The sequence below is a fragment of the Mesoplodon densirostris genome, chromosome 7 (genome assembly GCF_025265405.1).
Source record: "Mesoplodon densirostris isolate mMesDen1 chromosome 7, mMesDen1 primary haplotype, whole genome shotgun sequence".
In the NCBI taxonomy this organism is placed as follows: Eukaryota; Metazoa; Chordata; class Mammalia; order Artiodactyla; family Ziphiidae; genus Mesoplodon; species Mesoplodon densirostris.
In genome coordinates, this window is record NC_082667.1 from 8,323,108 (window position 1) to 8,341,457 (window position 18,350).

General features: G+C 59.3%; 1 protein-coding gene across 14 annotated transcripts in view; it reads left to right on the top strand.

The window, feature by feature from the left end:
* The window catches only part of NRXN2 (neurexin 2), a 99,542-nt gene that overhangs the window by 50,938 nt on the left and 30,254 nt on the right, over nt 1-18,350 (top strand). For 6 of the 14 annotated variants that reach the window (XM_060102825.1, XM_060102827.1, XM_060102828.1 and 3 more), the window contains 6 exons: nt 1,264-1,290; nt 2,744-2,863; nt 3,202-3,583; nt 4,192-4,382; nt 5,985-6,158; nt 6,538-6,657. In XM_060102825.1, coding sequence (XP_059958808.1) covers nt 1,264-1,290; nt 2,744-2,863; nt 3,202-3,583; nt 4,192-4,382; nt 5,985-6,158; nt 6,538-6,657 — 1,014 coding nt within the window. Of the gene's footprint in view, nt 1-1,263; nt 1,291-2,743; nt 2,864-3,201; nt 3,584-4,191; nt 4,383-5,984; nt 6,159-6,537; nt 6,658-11,950; nt 12,195-18,350 lie in introns of those variants that run through there. The other 8 variants (XM_060102836.1, XM_060102834.1, XM_060102838.1 and 5 more) reach the window with 4 other exon arrangements.

Consider the following 18,350-nt stretch of genomic DNA (forward strand, 5'->3'; position numbering starts at 1 on the left):
TATTGCTGTTAACAGAGGCCTGGAACTTGCCCCTGTCTGAGAGGCAAGGGCCAGCCCAGTGGACACCTTTTCTTTCTCCCAGCTTAGGATCCTCTTGTTCAAGCCCCTCAGCTCACAGGGAGGGGAGCTGAGGCTCGGAGAGAAGAGGTTTGCCCGCAGTCACATGATGAGATTAGGACCCAGCGTTTCTGCCTCTTCCTGCAGGACCTTCTGCAGCCCCAAGCTGTCTGGGTCTGATGGAGCAGGACAGGCGTCCAAAGGGCCCTAAGCCCCAATTGCACAGGACTCTAGTGCTCTATTTCCTCGGCAAGGCTGGCTGACTCACATGGGGTGGGTAATGTATCCCACCAGGGGTGTGGCCAGAGGCCCCGGGGCTCAGGGCTGCAGCTCTGTGTAGACAGTGCTTTCTGAGCACATGGGGCCCTCCGAGCCTGGAGTTGCAGGATAGAAATGCTGGGGCTGGGGAGGGGGCCGGAGACTTTGCTTATGGTAACTTCTTGTCCCTGAAGTCCTCAGGAGTCATACATTGGGGGCCTCGGCGTCTTCACCTGTGAGCCCCTGGCCCTTCCCTAGGAAAATGGATTACTACTAGTTCCTCTTCAGGGTGAAGGACCACCCTGGTCCCCAAGGACAGCCTGGCATCCTCCAGGTTAGGAAGGGTAGCAAGAAGGTTCCTGTAGGGGTGGTGCTAGCCCCCTGGGACTTTGGGAGGTGTGTGGCCACGGGAAGGGGGCCCTGGGGCAGACTCCTCCATTTAGCTCAGAGCCCAGAGGACACGGGGTGATGTGTCACAGCCTGGGCTCTGAGCAGGGAGTTGTCCCAGAGCAGGGGGTGCAGGGGCCCTGGCCCTCCCCACCCGTCTCCCTCTCAGAGATGGGGAGATGTCGGGTTGGTCAAGCCCTCAGCCCCCCTCACTGATCCCCTGTACGACTGGGATTCCCAAGGTGCCCATCTCCCTCAGACATGAGAGGCCTGGGCCCCTCTAAGAAGGGAGATGTAAACCTTCTTCCCGTCACCTGGCTGCCCCACCTCCCAGCTCTGGGGAGGGTTGGAGCCCTCTTGGGGGAAGGAGGGAGAGGGGTCCAACTGAGGAGGGGGAGAAGGCACCTCAGCACGCGTGGTCCCCAGAAAGTGGCCCTGGGGGGAACCCCCGCCCGCAGACACCCCTCCCTGTGAAGGATGTAAAAAAAAAAAAACAAACAAAAAAACTTGTTCTGCCTTTTTGTCTCCCCTCCCCCTCTGCCCGCCCCATGGCCCCCCCAGACTGCCTGCGCGTCGGCTGCGCACCCAGTAAGTGGCTTCCCTCTTCTTCTGCAGAGCCCCAAGGGGCCTGGGATTCTGGACTCTGGGATTTGGGGAGGGATGGTGGGGGGAGGAGAAGGCTTCATGGCTAGCTTGTGTGGGGCTTGGGCAGTGGGTGTGGAGAGGGGAGCTGGAGTGGTGGGGGTGAGGGTGGTACGGTCGTGGGGGGCAGGATGAGCCCGAGGAAGCTGACCCAGGGGCAGCTGGTGGAGGGTCTGAGAAGATAGGCCCAGAAACTTCAGGTCACCTCACATCCTCTGGAGGGTGGGGCAAAGGCTCGGTGGCGCGCCTACAGCAGGATGGCCGGAGGGAGCCGGAGAGGGGCTGGGACATCCTGCTGCACCTCCAGAGGTGGCCACAAGGGGGAGGGCGGGGCACACAGGAAAGAAGATGAGGGCGGGAGGTGAGCTTGGCCAGGGCTTCAAAGCTCAGCCCTCCCACAGCCCCTGTTTGGGGTGGGGGGCGACATTCTGCCAAATGGGGGCTCTTTCAGAGGTGACAGGCTCGCGGCAGGGGTGAAATGGGGAGCGGGTGTGGACAATTCTGAGCATCCCAGTGTGCCTGGATTCCATGCTCTGTCTCAGAGTGTTTCTGCATGGTGTGCCCTGAGGTCACGTAAGAGAGCACAGGAACATGGCAGCCACAGGCAGAGTGGGTGTGTATGTACCGTGGCTCTGGTGTGTGTTTGGCACGTGTGTGCGCATGCGTGGTGAACCCTGTCCCTTCTGGCAATAGCACTGGGGGGCCCAGGTGTAACCTGGGGGTGCTGCAAATGGACTGCATCACCATTCTAAAGCTGCATGTCTTGGGAGTGGTTTATCCAGGTCCTGAATAAATGGCCCTAATTCCTAAGAAACATTCTGTTCTCCAGCCAGGCTGGATGTGCTGTGTATATGATTGCATGTCTGGGTGTGTGGAATTAACCAGACATGTGCAGAAAGGTCACGTTGGATTCCTCTGGATGGGGGAGCTGTGTGTCTGTGTGTTTTCACTGCCAGCAGTGAGTCTGTGGGTGCACATTCACATTTGGGTGCGTGGTAAGGCTCAGTATTTTTGAAAGTTTTAGGCCTATGTATATATGCTGGGACTTTAGCTGCTGGCTACACACACTGACGACGGAAGGTCCTTAGGAGATGTGGGGAGGAGTATGTTGGTGCAGGTGTGAGTCTCTGCGTGCAGAGTCTTAGGGCATAGCTCCAGAGGCACCGCGCCATTCACACCGTATTCTTTTCGAACAGCACCCTTGGGAGTTGTGCGAAGTGTGGCAATACTGAGCATGTCTGTGTTTATGACTGGGTGTGTAAAAGCTCTGTGTGTGTGGGTGTGTGTACCTGTGTGCATGGGTGTGTGCAGTGGTGAGGCTCTGTGTGCCCAGGGTGGTACATGAAGCCACATGCGAGCGGGTGGAGGTGCCATGCTCACTCCCCCCTTGGTGCCGCAGGTAAAGGCCCCGAGACGCTCTTTGCGGGGCACAAGCTCAACGACAATGAGTGGCACACGGTGCGGGTGGTGCGGCGTGGCAAGAGCCTGCAGCTGTCAGTGGACAACGTGACCGTGGAGGGTAGGTGGTCTGCGGCCCCATTCTTGGTGACCACTACCTGGGGCAGCATTCTGGCAAGCTGCCAGTGCCATTGATAGATCATGGGCTCCTGGACCCCAGGGACCATTTCAACTCCCCGCAGGCAGCTTTGCCCCCGCAAGCCTGTCGGCCCTGGCCTAAAGAGTCCCACAACTCCCCCAGACCCAGGAGCTGTGCTTGCTGCCAGCACCTACCTGCGAGGGTTTGCCAATGTCTCTCCCATGTGGCCCTTGAGTGGAGGGGAGGCTCCTGGGGACCCAATGATCCTACGATCTGGGCTCCAAAGCCACGTCCCCATCTCTGTCTCCTGTCCCGAGCAGGACAGATGGCAGGAGCTCACACGCGGCTGGAGTTCCACAACATTGAGACGGGCATCATGACGGAGCGGCGTTTCATCTCTGTGGTGCCCTCCAACTTCATCGGGCACCTGAGCGGGCTGGTGTTCAATGGCCAGCCCTACATGGACCAGTGCAAGGACGGCGACATCACCTACTGCGAGCTCAATGCTCGCTTTGGCCTGCGTGCCATCGTGGCTGACCCTGTCACCTTCAAGAGTCGCAGCAGTTACCTGGCACTCGCCACGCTCCAAGCCTACGCCTCCATGCACCTCTTCTTCCAGTTCAAGACTACAGCCCCCGACGGGCTCCTCCTGTTCAACTCGGGCAACGGCAATGACTTCATTGTCATCGAGCTGGTCAAGGGGTGAGGTGCTGGGCACTACACCGCTGTCAAGGACGTGGATCCCCCCCCCCCGCCGCCACCATGACCAAGATGCAGCTCCCCCAGCCACTGGCTGAGATGTCCAATCCCCCCAGACCACAGGTCAAGGTTCAGGTCCGCCCCCCACCAGCCAAGATGGAGAAGCAGCACCCTGTCTTCCACCCTGGTGACCCCCCCCCATTACTTCCTTGCCAGGGATTTCCCAGTCATATCTGTCCTCCATTCGCTGTCCTGGCTCAGGCAGAAGACAGGGCTGTGTCCCTCTTGCCTGAGAGGTCCCCGCCCTAGAGCAGCTCCGTCCCTGCCCCCAGAGGACCCTGCTGCCCTCACAGATCTCTCCCCGCACCAGCTTCTCTTCTGAGCCTGCCCCCAGAGCCAGGTCCTCTGTGGCCTTCCCTGCCCGCATCCGCCCATGATGGGACCTCACACCAGAGTCCTCGTGTCGTTGGCTTGGGTCCCTCCACTATGAGGTCTCCCTCTCCACCGCCTCTGCTTACAGCTCCCAGCCCCGCGGCAGCCGTAGCTCCTTTCCCCGCCTTCCCAGCGTCGGCCCCACCTTGACCCAGTGTCTCCTCCCTACTGTGGGGCAGGTACATCCACTACGTGTTTGACCTGGGGAATGGCCCGTCCTTGATGAAGGGGAACTCAGACAAACCAGTCAATGACAACCAGTGGCACGACGTGGTGGTGTCCAGGGACCCCGGCAATGTGCACACGCTCCAGGTTGACTCCCGCACCGTCACTCAGCACTCCAATGGTGCCCGAAACCTCGATCTCAAAGGTGGGGCCTGGGGCCTCTGCAGCCGTGATTCTCCCCCGCCCCCACCCCCATGGTTTCCCTCGCTCTTTCCTGTTCTCCACTGTGTCCGGCCTGACACCTTCCCGTCAAAGTTCTGCTCGCCCCCGCCGCGAGGCTGCCCTCTCAACACTGAAAGCCTGGTTGCAGGTTGTGTCTGTCTCATGGGGAGCTTGGTGGCCTCATTCTGGAGCTAGGAGTAGGCAGCTGGGCCTTCTGAAGACCTCTTGGCCCTCCAGGGTTGAGAAGTCTGCCTTGGTTGGGGGCTGGAGAGAGAATAGTGTCCTGGCAGATGCCTCCCTGCTGGGGTAGGAGGGGGCAGTGGTGTGGGGAGGAAGGAGGGACAATCTCCGGGTCCCCACAGGCTGCCCTGGTCATAGCCCTTGGGCATTGGCTGGACTAGGTCTGGGAACTTGTTTGGACTCAGGGCCTCCCTGGTGGGCTCAGCGTCATACCAGGGACCTACATTCCCCAGGGTCTCTTCAGTAGCTAATGAAACAGTCATTGCCTGCCCCCAGAATGGGTGGGTGAGAGAGGAGGGAAGAGGAGGATGAGCTTAGAGACTGGGGTTTTGGAACAGGAGTGAGGACAAGGCCTGCGGCTTCTCCAGAGCCCACTGGGGTAATGTGAGCGACCCTCACACGCCCAAAGCAGCCCTCAGTCCCTTAGGGACCCCTGGTGTCAGTGAGACTCGGACTGTCCGAGCTGGGGGAGGGTCCTTAGAGACTATTCATCCCCCTCTTGGAGAGACAGAAATGGAAGCTTCAAGAAGCTACACGGTTTGCCCAAGGTCACAAAGTGAGCAGGCCGCAGAGTTGGAACCAGAAGCTTTGGTCAGATCCAGGGCCCGACGAATGGCACAGTGCTGTCAATTCTCCCTCATGCCAGAAGGGGGCGATGTGTCTTGGATAATCCTCAGTGGCAGCAAACCCAGGGTGGTCTGGGCTGGTCTTGCATTGATTGCACTGAGTTCAGGGCAAGGGCAGCAGGGTTGACCCATGTCTTGTTGGAGCTCTGCTGTGGGCTAGCCATGATTTCCAGGGAGTTAGGGTCTTTGTGGCCAGGCAGTGATGTGTCCCCGAGGAGAACTTCCTGGTGTCACCCAGAGTCCCCAGGCCAAGCCCTAGTTGTTGTTGGAAGGTGCTGGGCTTAGAACCCCCAGGAGACAACTCAGAGTCGGGAGAGGCTGGCAGAGGCCTGAAGGAGTTCTGAGGATGGGAGACTTCGGAAGGGAAGGAGCGGGGGTGGAGGGGATCGGGCTGCACATCTATGAAAGGCCCTGATTACAGGCCGGAACTGGAATCAGATGTGTGGGAGAGAGCACGGAGCAGGTTCCTCCAGCTGCTCCCCCCTTCCCGGGCATCTGGGCTTCTCTGGGAGGGGAGCAGACAGATGGCAAAGTGGAGAAGGAAGAAAGAAGGGGGGGGGGTGGGCATCTGCGGGCTGCTGCATCTCTGAGAGGAAACTGGAGTCCAGGATGGGACACTGTGGGGCTGCAGGACCTGACAGCTGGATGCCGATGTCCTGGGAGGGCAATGGGGACCTGGGGAGCGGGATGCCGAGGTTTTGATCCCACTCCCTTTGCAGGGGAGTTGTACATTGGCGGTCTGAGCAAGAATATGTTCAACAACCTCCCCAAACTGGTGGCCTCCCGGGATGGCTTTCAGGGCTGCCTGGCCTCGGTGGACCTCAACGGGCGCCTCCCCGACCTCATCGCTGATGCCCTGCACCGCATCGGGCAGGTGGAGAGGGGCTGTGACGGTGAGTGTGGGGCACAGAAGTCAGGTGTGACTCTGCACGCTGCAGGGGGGCCAGCGGTAGAGGCAGACCAGGGCCGCTGAGTGGCCTTCCTCTCAGGCCTCGCAGGAGCTGCCACTCTGGGGCAGTGTATGGGGGAGTCAGGGGGGTCCCCTGCCCTCCCTGTTGCCTCCCACCCTGGCTACTTATCACAGTTCCAGGCCAAGACTAGCAGTCCTTGAGCTCCTCTCCATCCCCCTCCCACCCCCATCAGTTCTTGGCCCTTTCTGCCCAGCAGAACGGAGAGCAAGACCTCTTGGCCTGGCCCCGAAGCTTCCATACCTCCTGAGGCTGGAGGGGGCTTGGCTGAGCAGGGGGTGTTCCTTCCTCCTGCCTCTTCCAGGCCCCAGCACCACCTGCACCGAAGAGTCTTGTGCCAACCAGGGTGTCTGCCTACAGCAGTGGGATGGCTTCACCTGCGACTGCACCATGACCTCCTACGGAGGCCCCGTCTGCAACGACCGTGAGTGCAGGACTGGGAGAGTTCGGGGTGCTGGGGGGAGATCCTGGCCCGTTCCCGGCCCCAGGGATGCTCCGGAGGAGGGAGGGTCTCTGAGAGCTGTGCTGCTTGCTTCCTTCTCATCCCTTCTCGTCACGAGAGACCCAGGGAGCTGCTGGCTGCTGTCCTCTCCCGGAGTCCCCTCTCGGGCCTGTGCAGGACTGCTGCTGCCTGCATGTCTGGGGCAAATCGTTGATAGACGGCCTCTCCTCTTCCTTCTGAGCTGGTGGGACACCGCTCCCTTCACCCCTCACCAAGGGCGTCAGCCTCTGTCGCTCTCCCCATGCGATTCTGGCGATGGTCTCACAGGTCGTAGCTCACACGTACACACTGTTGCACAGGGTTGGGGGGCGGGAATTGTCGACCTGCACCCCCTTTCCTCTGGTGCCCTCAGAAACGTGCAGTGGAAGCCTGGGATTTCCTGCCCAGAGTAGGCCCACGCCCCAGAGGACCGGCTCAGGAGGGCAGGCCTCTGGAGCTGGCTTCCCTGGAAGCCAGCTGTGGTGCAGTTCCCTGGTTTTCCACCCAGCTGCAGGGTGTCCCTTGGAGCCACAAGAACACTCCCTAGTGTCCTCACCTGGTTCTTCTCCTCCCTGGCTGGGTATCTGCTGCCAGCTCGCATATTGTTTGAGGCCCCTTCCCAGAGAGGGCAGCTTCAGCAGCAGTTTCCAGTCCCTAGTGGTTGGTGGCCAGCAGCTGGTTGAGCTTGGCAGACGGAGGGCAGTGGGGCAAGAGTGGGGGAGAGCCAACCTCGTGCTTGCCGGGGGCGGGCTGGGGAGCACCCAGCCTCTTCAGGTGTCATTTGAGTGGTCTTCCTTGGGGTAGCCCTGCTGAGACCAGGGACATGAAGAGTCAGCTGCCTGGGGAAAACACCCAGACACACACAGACACACAGACACACACACAAAGGAGGATAGGGCTTCTCCATTTTACAAACATGGACGCTGAGGCCTGGAGGGGTGGGTGGATTTCTGGAGGAGTGAACGGTAGATCTGGGCTGAGAATGGGGGTCAGGGCCTTTGCCTCTGTGCTACACTGCAGAGCCTTGGTCATCTGGGCAGAGTCCTGAGTTTCTTATGGGATAGATAACCTACTGGTTTCAGGGATTGGGCTCTTGCGTGGGTCTTGATTTTTTCTTCTACTTTGTAAGAATGCCCACCAATCTCCCTCAGCGCTTTCCTGGTGCTCTCAGGCAGGCCTGTCCTTCGGTACCTCCACATCCCCTCCTGTCCCCCAGGATTTTTCTTGTCCGACCTGCCACTCTCTGTACCTTCCAGCCCCCAGACAATGGCCAGCTCAGGGGCGCTCCAGTCCTGGCTGTCGGGGAATAAAGACGGGGCTGGGCCTCGTCCTCTCCAGCTCACTCAGCTTTGCACGGGTGATCTGGGGACGGTGGTAACTTTGCTGTTTAACAATAACATTCCCCACTGATTGTTTCGTGTTTTGCAGCTTGCAAAGCCCTTTTAATTTGTCCTCAGAGAAGGCAGTAGGATGGAGACCAACCATCCGATTTAGGTGCTGAGGACGTTGAGGCCTCAGTAAGAGGCAGTTCCCTGCCCTAAATCACAGGGTGCTAGAACCTAGGTGTCCCTAAAGTTTGCTGCCCCTGCTGCTCACTTAGTCCCTGGGTGGGGGGCGGTGGCGGAGGTGGAGACGGTGCCGACGGTGGGCATGGCTGGCCCGGGCTGCAGGGCATCAGGACCAAGAAGAGCTGCTGCCTGTCATCACTATTACACTCCCACACGATGGAGCTTTCTGGAAGGGAGAGTAGAGAGGGATGGTGGTTTAGGGAGTCAATCCATCTTTCAGCAGGGGTGGGAAGGGAGCTTGGAGCAACTTCTCTAGGGGCAGGTGGGAGGCAGGGAGAGTTGGGGCTGGGCACGTCTTGGGAAGTGTCACTGTCCCCGATCACTGGTCTGTGTGTCTGGTGGCAGAGCCTGAGCAAAGCCATGGAGGTAAGGACAAGGTGGTTGCAATCTGGGAGCCTCCAAACCCTGGGCCTGGGTTACCTCTGAGATCTCTGGCCCCAAAGGTTGACCCAAAGGTTGGGTCAAGCCACAACCCGCTTTTCTCTTGAAGCTGTGCCTCCTCCCGCTTCTCCAGGCTTGGCTGTTTCACGTTCCTGCTGTCTCTCTGTGGCGGGTCTTGAGGATCCACTGATGCACAACTGTCAAGCAGGAACTTGGCCCAGAGGCCTGTTTGCTTCACCCCCAAGTGTGAAGGCCCTGGAGGCACCACTGGGCACTAAGGGCCCCTGTGCCTGAAGAGAGGGAGGCAGGTGGGAATGGCCCAGCTGTCCTTAGAAGGTTGGGCCTGGGGTGTGGAGCTGTCTGGTGGTAAAGAGACTGGAATGAGGAGGAGTCCGACCTTCAGGACATCCTTTCCCCTTGTGTGGCCTCAGTTTCTCCATCTGGGATATGGGCATTACACCTGGGGCTGAAGGTACCTCTGTGAGGCTCAGGAGTCTGCCCTGGGAAGGCAGGAGAGAGATCAGAGGGAGAGAAGTCATCTCCAGGATGGGAGAGAGGAAAGCGGAGAGAGAATGAAAAAGAGAATATGAAATGAGAGAGGAAGGAAGCTGGAAGGAGGCATGCTTCCTGGCAGGGCCTGAAGTCCCAGGGCTGAGGTCAGGACAGCTCCCCTTGGCAGCTCAGTCTCCTAGAGCCTGTCTCTGGCTCGCCAGGGCAGTCACTTCTTCCCCATCTCTGCCCCTCTGTGTGCTTCTCATCTCTCCACTTGCTCCGTGGCCTCTATTGATCTCTTGCACACCTCTGTCTCTCCCTTCTTTTTTACCCTCTGTGTCTCCCCCTCGATCCCCAGCGTCACCCCCTCCAGCTCTCCACTTCCCACTCACTGGTATTGATTGGCCTCTAGGCGGTTTCCCTTCCTCTCCTCTTGCCACCGGCTCCTCCCTCCCTCCCTCCCTCCCTCCGGGACCATATATTTTCTGCCTGCTCAGAGGTATGTCAGTCTCTACCTCAGCGCCAGGGCCAAGAGTGTGCACGGGATGAGAGGGCAGGAGGACAAGGTTTTGGGGGCCCCAGCCCTGCTCCCCAGCCTGCAATCTCTCCTCCCTCATGGGGCCACGCACCACCTGGAAACTTCCTCCCGGGTGCCTCTGAGGACCCCTTTCTTCCCTTCTGAAGGGCTGGGGGCCAAATGGGGCCCTGGCATCTAGCAGGGCTGGGGAGGTGGCAACTGCAGCAGAGGAGCTGTCCCAGGTTCTGACTGCACCCAGGGCCTGGGTGCAGAACTTGCGGGGCTCCTGGTAGCAGTTTTTGCTCCAAAACGGAATTCAGAATCAATAAGCAGGAGCCAGCCCCTCCCTCCCCTTTCGCACCCCCTTCCTTTTGCCCTTTCTTCACCACCTCTCCTTCTCACTCTATGACACTCCTTTGCCTCCCTCCAGGTCCCATCTCTACCTCCCTCCCTCTCTACCTTCAGCATCTCCCCCCCCGCCCCCCCCCCGGCCCCATGCAGAGGTGGCATCCAGATGAAGGGAAGAAAGCCTCCCTGCACTTACCTCTTGGCCTGTGACACGTGCTTCCCAGAGGTGTCCCAAAGTCTGGGAGGGGGCAGATCTCAGTGGAGGGGCCCCTAGAAGGAGAAGTGACTTCCTCAGCTGGACATAAGTGGCCCAGGAAGGGTTTTGTCACAAGTGGGCCACTCAGTGGATAAGTATCCTGGAAACCCCCCTCCCCACAGGGAGAGGTTGAGGCAGCGGGAGGGGCAGGGGAAGTGCAGAGGAAGGATTGGAGGAGTCCAGGAGGGTGTGGGGGGGGGAGGGGAGCACCCTTTTGGAGAGGTGGCGAGGGACTGTGTGTGTGTGTGTGTGACATGTCTTACTCTGGAGTACCTTTGAGCCTCTGGGTGCGTTGTCTGTATGCGTATGGGTGACCCTGTTTTTGGAGGGTGAGCTGGAGGGAGCTGTCTGTGTGTACGTTGGCTGTTAATTCATTACCTGTGACCAAACATGTATGTGTGTGTGCATGTATTGCCTCCGTGAGCATGTGTACACGCTCGGCTGAGTGTGAGTTCGTGTGCCAATGTCTATGAGCACATGTCTGCATGTATGTATCTGAGCCTATGTGTGCGTGCGCGCACACTGATGCCTGTATGGGCACGTGGGTGTCTCCATACCCGAGCCCATCCACATCCTAGCGCGCACGTGTGTTCCGAGGCGTGCGTGCAGAGGTGGCGGTGTCCACATCTCTGCGCATTGGACCAGCGAGCACTCCTGGGGTTCGTCCAGGTGTGGGGGGAGGGAGAGAGCGGCCTCTTCTGCTAGCCTCAGTCCTGTTCAATTATTCAGCAGGGCCCCTTCTCCGGAGGGGGCGGGAGGGGAGCGCGCGCCAGGGCGCGGGGGAGGGGCGGGGCTCGCGCAGAGGAGAGGCGAGCGCCGAGCGGGCTAGCCGGGAGCCGCGCGGCGGAGCTGCCCAGCGCCGCCCGCAGATCGGGAGCCGCCCGGGTCCCTCCGCCCTGCCCCCTTCTTCTCCCGCGCTCCCCCTCCCCTCGCCTCCCCTCTCCACTCCGCTCCTTTCCTCCCTCCCTCTCCCTTCCAGCCCTCTCAGCCTCTGCAGCAACACTCCGCTGCCTCCATCTCTCCGCCGGAATCTAGCAGGCTCGCGCCTTTCCTCTGCTCAGCCCCGCTCCCCTCCTCTCCTCTCCCCCTCCCCTCCTCTTCTCTCCCTTCATTCCCCCCTCACCCGGATTTGCTTCCCTTCCCTCTTCTCCCGCCCCCCCCTCCCCCGGCCCCTCCCTCCCCTCCCCTGTCTCCGTCGGGCGGCAGCGGCAGCGGCCCTAGCCTCCGTCGGTCTCCCGCTTCTCTCCTCCAGTCCCCCTCCTCTCCGGCTCGGTTTTTCTGCAGGATTTCCCCCGCTCTCCCCTCCCTGCTTGGCCCCCGCGCCTCCCCTACCTCTCTACCCGGCACCATGCCCCCTCCCCCGGGCGCTCCCCCGGGTTTCTGACGGCCCTCTGCGCCTCTCCGACCCCGCCGGGATGCGGGGAGACCCTTAGCTCCTCGCGATGGACCCAGGCGTCCTGGACCTTGGCGTTGCCACTCCGCAGACCCCGGATTTCCCGGCGGGATCCAGTTGATTTCGTTGGCTCTGGACCGAGGCTTGGGTTCTGGTTTTCCTTCTCTTCACCCCTACCCCCCTCCCGGGGCTCGGAGCCGGAGGGGGGCTTCGCGGGGCTACGCAACCCCGCGTCCCTGCCCCCGGCCATGGGACTGTGAGGTGGCCGCCCTCGGGCCGAAATGCCCCCCGGGGGGAGCGGGCCGGGGGGGTGCCCGCGCCGCCCCCCCGCCCTGGCCGGGCCCCTGCCGCCGCCGCCGTCACCTCTGCTGCCGCTACTGCTGCTGCTGCTGCTGGGGGCGGCCGAGGGGGCCCGGGTCTCCTCCAGCCTCAGCACCACCCACCACGTCCACCACTTCCACAGCAAGCACGGCACCGTGCCCATCGCCATCAACCGCATGCCCTTCCTCACCCGCGGCGGGCACGGTAAGTGGCGCTGCTGATACCGGCCGGCCGGCCGGCTGGCCCCCGGGGCCTCCCGTGTGCGCGGCCCTGGCCCCCGCGGGCCGCACCCCAGCCCGTGAGCGCCGAGGCCCGGCCCTTCGGCTCTGCGGGCCCGCGCCCCCTCACCTACCATCTTCGGTTCCCAGCATCTCAGCCCCACCCTCGCCTCTCCATCACAGTCCCCCCACCCCGTCCCTTTATCACCTTCATCTCTGTCTTCATCACTTTCATTCCTCGCCTCACCTTTACCTCCGAATCCCTATCTCTGGTTTGTTATCACCCTCCTGTTTAGGTCCCCTCACCACCTCCCCATCTGTCCTTTCATCCTCTCTGCCCAGCTCTCCCTTCCGTTTCTCTTGCTCTTCACCCCCTCCATCTCTGCCCCTTATCATTTCTCCATCTGGCTTACCTCCACCTCTGCCTCACCATCGCCTTCCCACTGCTGGTCCATCATCTCTGTACCCATTATTTCCTTATCTTTGTCCCCCACCAACCTCTCACCTCTGTCCCATCTATCACCTCTGGCTCAGACGTGTTCCGTCTCTGCCTCTTTCACCTCTTCATATCTGTCTCTATTTTACTTCTGTTCCTCTAGCAACTGTCCCGTCTTTGTCCTGTCTTTCCCCTATTACTGTCCTTCCACCACCTCCCAAGCAATCAACTCGCTCCACTGTCCCATTATTCTCCCAGCCTCATTCCCTGAATCTCTGGTTTCTCCTCTCCACACCTCTTCATTTCTGCCCTACCTCCACCTCTGATCCTCAGCATCTCCCACCTCCCACTGTTTGAATTTCTGTTCCCCTATCCCAGTCTCCCCATCACCTCCGAGTCAGTCCTCTATCACTTTACACTGACTATCACCTCTTATCTCAGCGCCCCCTCCCATAACCTTCCATCTCAAAACCTACTTCCTCTTCCCTCTCAGACTCCATCACCTTCCATTTCTGACCTCTATCACTTCTGGTTTCTGCCCTTTGTGGGTTTGCTGGCCCTCCCAGCCCAGTCCCTTCATCACCTCATACCTTAGACCTCTAAGGTTCTCTGGATGCCATCTCTTCCCATCTCTGTACCTGCCACCTTCCATCTCTGTCTTCCATATTATGTGTACCTCCATCACTTCCCATTATTGCATCTCCATAACTTCCGATCTCTGCCCTCCCCACTACCTCCCGTGTCTGTCCCTCTTCACATTTTATTCCATGTCAGACTCCATCATTTCCCATCTCAGTCTCTCCTTCACATTTCATCTCAAAGCTCCTGTTACCTACCATCCCAGAGACCCCCATCACCTCCCATTTTAGTCCACTTCCCTTCTCTGTACTCCACATCACCTCCCATCTCTGTACCTTGCTGTCACTTTCCATAGGGCACCACCGTTTCTGTACCTCTTTCACCTCCCATATGGTGCAACTCATCACCTCCCATCTCTGTACCTCCATCACTTCCCATCCATGTACTTCATCACCTTTCATCTTCGGTCCCCATCTCATCCCTCCAACGCTCACCGTTTCTGTACGTCCATTACTTCCCATCCCTATATTCTCATCACCTCCTATACCTGTCCTCCCATCACTTCCCACCTCTGAACCCCTATCACCTCCCATCTTGGTACTCTGACATCTCCATGCTTCCATCACCTTTTATCTTGACTCCCATCACTGTGCCTTCACCAGTTCTCACTCTGTACCTTGTTGCCTCTAATTTCTGTATTCCCATCACTTCCATTTCTGTTCATCCATCCCCTCTCATTTTTTTTTAACTCCATTTTTTTTCTGCCCTCATCTTTCATGCATTTCATGATACATCTTTCATGTATCTTCACTTCCCATCTATGCCCTCATGGCCTCCTATTTCTGCACTCATCTCTGCCTCCCCATCATTGTTCTACATCTGTCCATCCTTGCTTCCCAATCTTTGTTCCCCCTTATCACTTTCAGTCCTTCCACACCTTTTCTACTCTCCTTCCCCCTTTTTTCCTAGTTCACCTTTATCTTCTTCATGTCTCTACTTTCTCTTCATCCAGTTCCCAGGAGCGGCCTCTTCCAACACTCTTCTTCATTCCTTTCCTCTCCCTTGCCCAGCAGAGTGTCCCTGGCTAACCTCTGTCCCAGCTGGGGTCCTCTCTGTGCAATGCTCTCTAGGCTCTTTTCCTTGCTCCACTTCCCCCCACACACCTTGCACCTGATTTTAACTCCCCTTTTCTCCCCGAGAGCAATCTGGCCCTCTTTGCCTTTCACCGTCCTCTTCATCGTCCCTTCTGACTCCCTTGAGGCTCAGTCCCCGGAGACACCCAGATAGGACATGGTCTTTCTGGGCAATGAGGAGAGGCATGAAGGGACAAGAGAAGAAAGGCTATTGGGGGAAATCATGGTGGGGGGAAGAGGAGAGGAGGTGAAAGGGGAAAGGAAAGGAGAGAGGGGCTGGCCCAGGGGAGCTGAGCAGATTGGAAGGAGGGGCCTGGGAGCCAAAGTGCCAGAAGAAGGCTCAGTGAAGGAGTTGGACTCGGGATGTAAAGAGCTGGGGGAGAGGGAGAGAAAATGGAGGAAAGAGCTTGGGGGTGGGTGTTGGGGGACGGAAACCTATGGAATGTTGGTGTTGGGATGGCCTCAGAGACTCCCTTGCTGTGCAGAGGAGAAAAACAGCCCCAAGAGGGCCAATGGCTGCCGAGGACCACATGGAAGTAGAGGAGGTGGAGGGCGCTGCAGGGCAGTGATGGAAGGTGGTGGGGAGACCGAGTGGAGGAGCCCAAGAACAGTCAGGCAGTTAAGAGGAAGGAAGAGGGTCAAAGGACAGATACAAGAGGAGGGAGGAGGCCAGCTGTCATGGCTGAACCCCACCTGGGCGCACCTCAGATGTCGGGGGAGGCGACAGGATGGGCTTCTGCTGGGACCCCATGCTTGGCTAGAGGAAGAGGCCAGCTTGGGAGACCTTTGTAGGCCAGGGGAGACCCTTCCCTTCTGTGCCAACATCTCCCTGGCTTCCCGCAGTGTGAGAAGCCTCTCTCTCTTGCACCTGTGTCTCCACTTCCCTCCTCTTTGGGTTCTTCCTGCCTTCCTCCTTGCCTTCCTTCCCTCCTCTCTTCACTCTTTCCTGCCTTTCCCTTTCCACCCTCAACCCCACCCATTACATAATATCCCTACTGACCTGCCAGACACTCAGTGACACTCCTGCACCTGATGTCAGTCTGAGCTTGGGAGGACCAGTACACCTGGGTCCTAAAAATGGCCTGAGGGGGTGACACTCTCCTGATCCTTGACCCTGATTCTAGTTTCAGAGCCCTTTACAAGCCTTGCAACTCCTGACCTTCATTTCTTGTACCCTCTGAGGCCAGGAATAGAGGGGTCAATCCCAGTTCGGTTCTGAGTCAGGAGCTTCCAGGGGTTCTGGATTCATCACTACAGCTTATAAAGGGGGCTGGCATTTAATTTGATTTTCTGGATATGGATGTGTTCACTTGGATTTCTGACTGGATGTCTTATGGCCAAGAATAGGCTTAAGAATTGAGGGGATATTGTTCTGGGATCAAGAGAGACCTGAGCCCATGGCTCTGGATCTGGAGAGATAACCCCCTGGATTGTGAGGGTCTGTATACAAAGAGCTGGTGTGGGCTGTGGGCACCCAGGACTGCAGCTTTTCTGGATTGTGCAGGACGTTTTATCCTCTCATGATTCTAGATCTACCAGAAGGTTTTTGTCATGGCTTCTGATGCAGCAGGGACAGGCAGACAGAGGGTCTGCACATGTAGTTTTAACCACAGGGTAGCACTGCATGGGTGGTTTTTCACATGGGGTGATTATGCTGTTTGGGTCTGGGTAAGCTAACCATTATTAATGGTTGGTTGGGGGTTTTCTTTGTTTTCTAGAATGCAGGTGTGTGGGAATTGTACAGAAGATTCTTGATCATTTAGTGTTCTACTGGATCAGTGAATTTCTGGGTCCAGGAGGCATTGAGGGGACTATGTTGGGTGTGGGCAGAAGGTTCCAGGCCTGGGCCTTTGGGTGGTGGCCACTTGGGCCTGTGGCATTTCGTGTCTGGCCAGAGGCTGTCTTGCCTTGGGCTTCAGGGCTGCTCCCCACCCTTCCACCCTGCAATGTTGTATACTATGTAGCTCACTAGCGTTTTCCTGGGGAGGTCAAAAACAATGGGTCTGGACCACCCTAGGGCAACGTAATGGGCCTTGGCTTTGGCCCCTTTCTTCTCTGGAGCCCTGTCCGGAACCTTTCAGAGGTTCTAGCTGTGGTTCGGTGTCCTGCGCTCCATGTGCCTTCGCCCCCCGACCCAGGGCTTCTGGTGGCCAGGGCAGAGGACTCCTTGCGGAGTGAGAGGCGGGAGGCGCCTACGCAGCGCGGCGGGGAGGGACGGGGAGGGACCAGGCGGAGTCCCGCCCCTCCGCCCGCGTTCTCCCAGGCCCGAGCCGTCTGCGCCCGAGGGCTGGAGCGGGGTGCTGGGGAGAGAACTGTCTCCCCAGGGTAATTACTGCCGCCCCAGTCCGATAAACCATTCATCCTTCACCTCTTAGGCCCAACAAGTGCCTCTCTACCCGATCTCCCCACCGTGTAATAAACGCCCTTAGGCTTTAACAGGCCAGCCCCGTGTAAAAAGCTGGCGGCAGTGGGAGAGCAGCTGTGTAATAAATCCCGGGGGAGGCCCGGCCGAGCAGGGCCCTGGCTGGGGACTGGGGGAGGCTGAGGTGGGGGTGTGCGGCCCGTGCGCCATGGGCCTCGGGGGCGGGGACCCGTGCGCCTGTCCCGTCCTGTGCGGTGCCAGCCGCTGCCCTCGCCGCCTGCCAGGGCCCGTCTTTGTGCGCTTACCGCCATGTTTCCCGGCTGTCTCCTGGCTGGGGTCTGCCTCTCCACACTGGTTCTTTGTGCGCAGCGGGCTGCGTCGTGGCCTGTGTGTGGGTGTGGGGTCTGCGGGCTTTGGAGCACCCGCCCCGCCTCTCATCCCTCCGGCCTCACTGCCCTATGGGGCATTGGGCGTGCTCGCTCCTCGCGCCCTCTCCGGGCTCAGCCTGATGTGCTGTCTGGGTGCCCGGGGTGGGAAAGTGAGGAGAAGGGGCCTCCTTTCCCCTAGACCTGGGAGATTTGGGAGGCTCCAGGTAGATGGAGTTTCCTTTGCTGGTCTGAGGGATCAAGAAACCCAGTAAGCCCCTCCTGCGTCTGACTGGGAGGCCCTGGAGCCCAGCGGGTGAGAGGCCGCAGCCTCTGGTCTGGGAAGCAGGGAGGGGTCAGCATCTTAGCTCCCCTGGCCCTCCTCACCCCCCAAATTCTGTACATGCAGCTTGTGAGTGAGTGGAGGGGGAAGGGAGGACCCTGGCTATTACGGTTACCATGGAAACAGCCGATTTTCCAGAGTGCTGCAGTGTTGGGAGTGGAGAGACCGTTGCTGACTGAGGCCTACCCTGCTCCTAGCCTTCGGGCCCTGCCCTGTCCAGGCAGTGACCTGCCGGAGGGGGGTGTGTGGCTCACTGCCCCAATCCAGCTCTCCACCCTGATCCTGGCACCCCATCCTGAGAGTTCAGCTCTCACCACGGAGCCTCCGGGGCCCTCAGGTAGGAAGCATACCTCAGTTTGGAGGGGCAGAGCTGAGCTCCCTCTATCTTCTGCGCGGGGGGCTTCCCCTGCAAGGTGCTGTGGCCCGATGTCAGTTAATTGACATCAAGGTGGTTCTTTCCCACCTGCCTTGCCCCCCGGGAGTCATCTCTCTCCTCTGGCCTTGCCTGGGGAGACGGAGGGCACTGATGACAAGTGCTCTGGGTGACAGCTCCTGCCCCCCCAGCCCCAACCCCCTGCTGGCCTCACTGCCTCTCTGGGACCCAGGCAACAGCCTTCCCTTCTCAGCTTCTCCTGGGCTGGCAGATGGTGCCTCCCTCCAAGGCACTCAGGAGTCCCCTCTCCTTTGGGGGCCTAGGAGCTTCCTGGGATAGAGACCCCTGATCCCCGATTGCCCGAACTACAGTGGGGTTCCCAGTCCCTGAGGTGAGAGACCCCAAGGTGCTTGACAGGCCTGGCCTTAGTGTTACCAGCTTGGCTGCCATCTTGGCAGAGCAGTTTTGCTCCGGGGAAATACCCCAGGCCTTCCCTGACCAGGACTTCCCATCCCACCCAGAGCTCTCCCACCCCCAAGGCCATGCTTTTC